General features: G+C 63.8%; 1 protein-coding gene across 1 annotated transcript; it reads right to left on the minus strand.

Annotated features, from left to right (window-relative positions):
* Positions 1-759: 759 nt before the first annotated feature.
* IRX3 (iroquois homeobox 3) lies at positions 760-3,108 on the minus strand. The gene is made up of 4 exons (XM_028097295.1): positions 2,842-3,108; positions 1,545-2,664; positions 1,293-1,359; positions 760-814 (listed from the first exon to the last, which is right to left on the minus strand). Exons 1-4 carry the CDS (start codon positions 3,106-3,108, stop codon positions 760-762), a joined length of 1,509 nt encoding a protein of 502 aa, XP_027953096.1.
* Positions 3,109-7,626: the final 4,518 nt, after the last annotated feature.

A 7,626-nucleotide genomic window follows, 5' to 3' on the forward strand; every position in this document is an offset into this window, starting at 1 on the left:
TTTGCTCTGCCATCCAGAGCGGGCTCCAAGACCCCATGGTTGCTCCAGTGGACCGGCAGGGTGGGCCCAACTTGCCCAGGCTCCTCGGAGGGCATCTTGTCGGGTTTCCCACTGTCTTCTCTGCCCTTTCCCTTGGGCGCCCACAGATTTCTCCAACTGCCTCACCCCCAGCAGTGCTCCCAGGCCTGCCACTTCTCTGTCTTCTCGGCCTCTGCCCTCTTCTGATAAAGTGGTCCTACTCGCCTTCTTTACTGCTGATCCCCAGCAACTCTTCAAACACGGGGGTGGGGGGTGTGGGGGGGTGGGAGGGTGGGGGTGGGGGGGGTGGGGGTGTGGATTAAAAAAACCCCAATAGATCCGTCGTGGGGAGGGGCAGACAGGCAGTTATAGTCAAAGTGGCAACAGCTCATTTATTTAGCCAAAAATAGATACTTTCTTGTACAATTTGGTTCACACATATGTACATTTTTCTGTATATACAAAAAAAGTCAGACACGCTTATTCTCACGGAAACTCCACCCCCCAAATCAACCGAACCAAAAAAAAAAAAAAAAAAAACCCTCACAAACTCAGCTAATGTGGGATACAGAAGCCACTTGGGGAGGACTGAGGGGGACTTGCTTTATTTCTTTTTTTTGTTGTTATTTAGTTTTCTTTTTTAGGTATTCATACACGGACATGCTTACAAGTCATAACTATACAGAGCGATTTTTTTTTTTTACAATTGTTACAACGATTTAAAATTTTTAAAAATAAGTACTAAGACGAGGAGAGAGCCGAGAGGACCAGAGCGGCATCCAGGTGGTTCTGCGGCCTGGAAGAGAGAAGCAATGGTAGTAGCAAAGGGAAATAAGAGTCCGGGGCACCGACGCGGCCCAGGACCGGGAGACCCAACCTGGGGCTGAGGCTGGGGGGCTGGGAGGTGTCTCAGGGTCAGATGCTGTCCCGCCGTAGACGTTGGGCTTCCGGTTTAACTATCAGAAGGGCGGGAAGGCGTCAGACCCCAGGCCCCGGCTGGAGGACTTCCAGGGGTGCTTCCCAGAGCCGCCGCCCGCCCCAGGGGCCTGGTGACCGGGCCGGGCTCCGGTGCCCACCGCGCGTACAGGGGCCAGGACTGGGAGAGCCAAGCCGGCTGTGGGCCCGCGGGGACTACGGAGGGCTGTGTGTTCCGTCCCCTTTTTAAAGCGCGTCCCGGCGGCGTTCCCCCGGGGGCAAAAGCCGAGTGGGCCTCCAAGTTTGTTCCTTCCCGACTTGCCGGTCCCACCATTCCCCCTACAGCGGGGGTCTCTTACCGCCTGGGCACGGGCTGGAAAGCTGTCTTGAGTAACTTTTTCTCCACTTCCAAGGCACTACAGCGATCTAAGGGAAGCGGGGAAGAAAAAGGAGGGCCTTCAGAGCGCTCCATTCCAGCACTCAGGGCCGCGGGAGGCAGGCGCGGGGTGGTAAGCGCCCCGCGCCCCCGGGGGGTCCTGCCCATCTCCGCCTGCCCCCGCGCGATCCCCAGAACCCACCCCCTCCCTCCGCATCCAGCGCTCAGTAGTCACCTGTTCCGCCCTCGGGCTCCGCCGGCCGAGCGAAGGCAGCAGCGGCGGCGGCCGGGTGGCCCGCGGCTCCCGGAAGTCCCAGCAGGTGTGGAGGGGCCGAGCCGAGCAGGGAGAGCGGGTGCGGGCGTGGGCCCGGCGGCGGGCCTGGGAACGGCCGGTTGGTCCAAGCCGGGAACTTGCTCAGAGGCGTGGAGACGAGTCTGTGGGCCGCGGCGGCCGCGGCGGCTGGAGAGAGCTGCAGGGCTGGGGGCGCGACGGCGGCCCCAGGGGGAGAACCCCCAGCGCCCGGAGGCGAGCGGCGCGGGTTGTCCGGGCTTGTGGCCGTCTCGGCCAGGGACCAGATCTTGGGCTTCTGCAGGGCTGAGGCGGGCGCTGGCGCCGGAGCGCAGGGGTCCAGGCCCGCAGGAGGCGAGGGCGGAGACGGCGGAACCGCGGCCACCGGCGGTGGCGCTGGGGCCAGACTCAGCACCGGCAGTGGACGCTCCTCCAGGCCCTCCGAGCTGTCGTCCGAGTCGCTGTTCTTGGAGTCTGAAATGGGTCTCAGGCCGAGGTCGCCGTCCCTGTGCGCCGCCCCAGCCAAGGCGAGCTCAGGCCCCGCGGCCGCGCCGTCTAAGTTCTCCAAATCTATCTCCTCGTCCTCGTCGTCGTCCGCCAGGCCCTCGCCCCCCGTGTCCTCCTCCTCCCCCACGAGCTCCTCCTCCTCCAGCTCCAGCTCGCGTTTGCTGTCTTCTTCGTCCTCCTCCTCGTCTTCCTCCTCGCGCTCGCTCCCGTAAGCGTTGCCTTCCTCGTCGGTGCGGCTGCGGGGCGCCCACGTCATCTTGTTCTCCTTCTTGAGGCGCCGGCGCGCGTTGGCGAACCAGGTGGACACCTGGGTGAGGGTCATCTTGGTGATGATGGCCAGCATGATCTTCTCGCCCTTGGTGGGGTAGGGGTTCTTGCGGTGCTCGTTGAGCCAGGCCTTGAGCGTGCTCGTGCTCTCCCGGGTGGCGTTCTTGGGACGGGACGGGTCCCCGAACTGGTACTGGCCATACGGGTAGAAGGCGGGGTGCGGGTGCGGAAACGCGGCGGCCGCGGCCGGATGCTGCACCCCCGGGCTGTCTTTCAGCTCGTACTGCGCTCCCTGTACGCACACGGAGAGGGAAGGGACACGCGCCGAGGGAGCGCGGGTGAGCCCTAGCCGTCGCCGCCTCCACCCTCCCGGCCTGGGCCGCGCTCGTCTACTCCCGCGCGCTCGCCCTTCCCGCGCCCCAGCTCTCTTAACCCTCCCCCACCCCACCCCGGCTCCCTGGGCGCTTACCAGCTGCGGGAAGATGGGCAGCTCGGCGGCGTAGGGCAGAAAGGCACCGTAGCCCTGGGCGGCTGCGGCAGCCGCTGCCGCCGCGGCATAGGGCGCCCCGTACACGGAGGAGAGCACGTTGGACAGGGACCCCGAGGCGGCCAGCTCCGAGGCCCCGGCTCCTGGGCCGCTCCGGGCCCCGGCGCTGCCGCCGCCGCTGGCGGTCCCCGGGCGCTCGGGTGGGTAGAGCGGGCGGATGTACTGGTATCCGAGCTGGGGGAAGGACATGGTGGCCCGCGGGGCACGGACGGAGAGGGGGGCCCGGCCCCCGGGGCCGCCCTGCTCAGCGCCGCCCGCGGGCTCCGGCGCGCATCGGGGGCTGGGCCGGGCTGGGGCCGCGCTGCCTCCCGCGCTGCGCTGCTCTCCGCGTTCGCCTATTGATCTGCTCCGCGGCGGCGGCGGCGGCGGCGGCGGCGGCGGCGGTGGCGGCGGCGGCGGCGGCGGCGAGGAGCCAGGTCAGGTCCGAACAGATTGGCGGAGATTCCCGGGGCTCCGGGCTCTGATTGACATTTCTACGGGCCCGCAAGCCCCTCCTCTCAGCGCCGCGCTCCCTCCTCTTTCGGCAGCCCGAGCAGCCTCTGCCCGCGCCTCGCTCCTCACTGCCCTCCTGTCCCCGAGCAGTGTCGCGCCTCGCTTCCTTCGCCCTCCTCTAGTTTTCACTCCCCCTCCTCGCCCTTCCTCCCCCCTCCCTCTCTGCGCTCCTCTTCCCCCTAGGATCGCTTCCGCTCCTTCGGGCTCTTTCACTCTCCTGGACGCTCGAAACTCTCTTCCCTCTCCTGCTTTTCCTTTCTCTCTATTCCTTTTCTCTTCTCCCCTTTCCGCTCCCTTCACTCTTTCTTCTCCCCTGTTTTTATCTCTCTCTGTCTACTCCCGTATCTCTCCCCCCACCCCCAGCCCCGGCCTCGGCGGCGCCCTGGGTTCAGGCGGCCTAAAGTTGGGGACACTTAAGGTGCCGTGCGGGGGGTGTAAGTCCGTGGATCTGAGTCTGAGGCTGTGTCTGTGTGTCCGTCCCCGCCCTCACCTCCTCCCCTGCCCTTCCCCAAATCTCGGGTCTGACGTCGCGCCCTCTTATTCGACTTTTCCTCGCGTCTCCTTCCGGAGTCGCCAATCGCCGGGGCGCCTTCCAGGCGAGGCCGCCCACCCCGGAGGATACTGCGCGCAGGGCGGGGCGGGGCGGGGACGCGAGCCCGGGCGCTCCGAGTCCCTGCCCGCCCCCTCCGGCCTGCGCCGGGAGGGGCAGCGGGAGGCGCGGGGACGCGGGTTAGTACGGGGTCAGCTCGCCCCTCCCCGCTGCCCGCCCCTCGGTACCTCTTCTCTCCCCCCGCCCCGCCCCGCCCCAGCGCGGGGGCCTGGGTCGGGACCAAGATCTCGGTCCAGGGCAGGCGTTGGGGCTTTCCTCGGCCCGGGCCCCCTTTTCGGCTCGCACCTCTTAGACTCCAGGCCGCTCTCAGCGGCGTAGGGAAGAAGCGAGTAGAGAGGTGCGAGGGACGAAGGGGTGCGTTCTAGTCGAGCCTTCAAAGGCCATCTCATTGCCCAGGGGGGCGAAGCAGCCCCCTACCCAGAGCACCAAACCCTGAAATCAGCTACTTTAACGCCGCCTGTGTCCGGGTGCGAACCTCTGATTAGAAATGGCGGGCTCTGCCTCTGGAGGGGCTGAAGTGTGGACCCCCTGGGGATCCCGGGGAGCCAAGACTGGAACAGGGAGCCTAGCGGCGCCCTAAGCGGGTGCGCGTGGAGGGGGGGGGAGGAGCAGAGAGCCAGGTGGCAGAGGCTCCAGGAACTTTCCGAGAGCCCTTCGAGAAGTTTGCATATTGGAATTTTCAGTCTGTAGACACCCTTCGTCTCCCTACCCCGTTCCTCGGCTCCCCGGGTCACCGTGCCAAACTGTTTTCTCTCTGTAAAGAGCCTATCACCGTCTCGGGTGGGGATGGGAGGCGAGACTTTTGGTTTTACAGTGGGCTGTTTCCTCCATCAAACCTGAAATCCCGGTATCCGAACGCCCACCTTCACGGATTAGGGCGTGCAGCCGACCGCGGGATTGAAACTCCCGGAATCGCAGCGACTCCGGGCTAAAAGCTTTAGGCCGCGGCGGCGACCGACGCACTGGCCAGGCCTGCAGCGGTAGCGCTCCGGGGACAGCACGGGCGCGGTGACTCTGTCATGGAGTGGCCAGCCCGGGCTGTGGGGCGGAAACTGGCCGCCGCGCGCTGATTGAGAGAGGAATTGAATCCGAATTCCACCAGAGTGGAGAGATCGGAGAGTCTCGGCCCCCGGCTGTCTCTCTGGTGTAAGCAGCTCTGGGCAGTCCAGCTCAGGAATGAATTCCCAGTTTTGACCCCACCCCTCACTCCGGGTCTCTTTCCACCGGTCTTCGCACAGGGCGGTGGCTCCAGAGAAAAATTGCGGGGGTGGGGGGCGGGAGAGAGACAAGAGAAAGTTTGGGGGCCACCAGTTTGGTGTTCGATTGGGGAAACTGATGTGTGGCCTTCTCAAATTCGGTCGAGCTCTTTCCCACATCCCCTCCCCACCTGCTTCTCTGCCTGATACCTGGCGTTGGCCTTAGCTGGAGTCTCCCCAGAGGAGGAGGTATCAAGGGAAGCTCTGGCTTTGAAATGTTTCCCCGGCGCCTGATTTCGTTTCCAGTTAAGCCTCTCAGCCAAGGGGCTTTGGGAACCATGGGCTCACCTTCTCACAGAAAATCTCAGGGGTTACAAAACTGAGGGTAACAGTATTTCCCGGAGTGCTTCCTAGATGTCAAACCTCGAGCCTCGACGGCCCTGAACCCCAGAGTTTGCGCAAAGTGGTGGCACCAGACCTGAGCGTGCCAGGTGCCAGATTGCGAGGTGGGGAAACTGTGGCGTGCCCAGATGAAACGCTCGCTATTAAACTCAGCTCTTCCAGAAGGAAAAGAGAAAACCATGAGCCCCGGAGATGCTTCCTCCGCATTAACCAGCTATCGACCTGGCTGCTTCGGAGCTGCGGGAGGTGGGAAAGAGGCCAGGGAAGGGGCGAGGTGGTTCTCTGTGAACCGACCACGCAGGTCTGAGGGCGCCCATGGCCCAGAAGGAGAATCCCCAGACCCATTCTCGTACCCAAGAACCTCGATTAATTAGGTCCCTCCAGGCGTCCCAGGTCCCGGAGCAGAAGCGGCCTCTCCACTACCCTAGTGTCCAGCAGAGATCAGCCCTGCCCCCGCCCGGGAGGTCCGCGCTTCACGTCGGGACTCAGCGTCCTAGGCAGCCGAGCCCCGACGTGGCACTGGCTCCAAAACTCGACCGGGCCAGTGGAGCCCGGCCCCGGACTGAACTCGCGAGTTCGAGGACAATCGAACCATTTCCAGAGATTTTTAATCCAAGGGACGAGGTCAAAGTGACACACTCGCACAGGGAGGAGAAGCAGGTGCACGGGAAGTTGATTTGGGAAAGGCATGCGCGCACAAACGCGCCGCACACAAAAGCTTCTCCGTCTTTTCGCCTTCGTCCACTGTTCCCAGCGCACGCAGCGCTTCGGAGGCTTGCTGTAGACGCTCTCTCTACGCGGCCCCGAGTGTGGCAGTGCACGGAGAGGGTGTCCATGGCACACGTTTGGTGCACACAGCAGCGCTCGCTGGACTCGCACCTGGGGCAGCGCGGCCCCGACGTCTGTCCAGGGCCCGCGGCCCGCCAGGCTCGGGGGCAGCGCCACACGCGGCACGCGAGTCGCTAGCCACCAGGCCCCCTTTCTGCCCCCTCCTCGCCCAGCCTCACGGTGCGCGCGCGTCCCCGTCGGGGGGCGCCGCTGCAGCCCCCGGGTCTCCTCGCCGAGGCCCATGTTCTGTCCTTCCCTCCCAGAACCGAAGTCCCCTGGCTGCAGGGCGGCCGGCGATCTCTCCGCTTCCTGCAGACGCCGCGTCGCACGCTCCCACCGCTCCCTCCCCCCGCGCTCGGGTTACAGGTTAATGAAATGCTCGTTTTCCTCAGTCATTTGTTTTGTTTTCCTGCAAAGTTCTGATAAGTAGCTAACCAACGAAGCTTGTAATTACAATCTTACAGAAACCGGGCCGATCTGTATATAAATCTCACCATCCAATTACAAGATGTAATAATTTTGCACTCAAGCTGGTAATGAGGTCTAATACTCGTGCATGCGATAATCCCCTCTGGATGCTGGCTTGATCAGATGTTGGCTTTGTAATTAGACGGGCAGAAAATCATTATTTCATGTTCAAATAGAAAATGAGGTTGGTGGGAAGTTAATTTCTCTCCGCTCTGTGAAGCGTAGACAAGAATTTAATGATTTAATTACAGTTGTAAGCCCTTTCCATGAGACTTAAATTGAGCTGAGAATATTTTTTTCTTCTCTCTCTCTCCCTCTCTCTCCCTCTTCCGCATTCTCTCTCTCCGCTATTAGCAGCCGTGCGGACGCCGGAGTGCGTGGCCTGGCGTCGGCACCGGGAGGGATTTGCATCAGGCCGGAATCCGGACCCCGGGGATCCCAGGAGGCGCGGGCCGACTGTCTGCAGAGCCGCCCCGGAACGGGCTGCGGCGCCCCACCGGTCGCCAGGGCCTCGAGGCCGGTCCCTGGGTCCCGAGAAGCCTTGGGGAAACTTTGGGAGAAACTTTGCCAACTTTGCTGTCGGCGGGGAAGAGGCCGCCCGGCCGGCCGCTGCAGCTGCGGGCCGCGACGCTCGCGGTGGGCCCCGAGTTGGGCCCGGGCACCCGGGAGCCGGCCGGGCCGCCCCAGGAAGGGCGCGAGGCCGGCCGACGG

Source organism: Eumetopias jubatus, unplaced genomic scaffold, assembly GCF_037043125.1.
Source record: "Eumetopias jubatus isolate StellerSeaLion01/CBP00866 unplaced genomic scaffold, mEumJub1_p1.0 scaffold_10, whole genome shotgun sequence".
Lineage (NCBI taxonomy): Eukaryota > Metazoa > Chordata > Mammalia > Carnivora > Otariidae > Eumetopias > Eumetopias jubatus.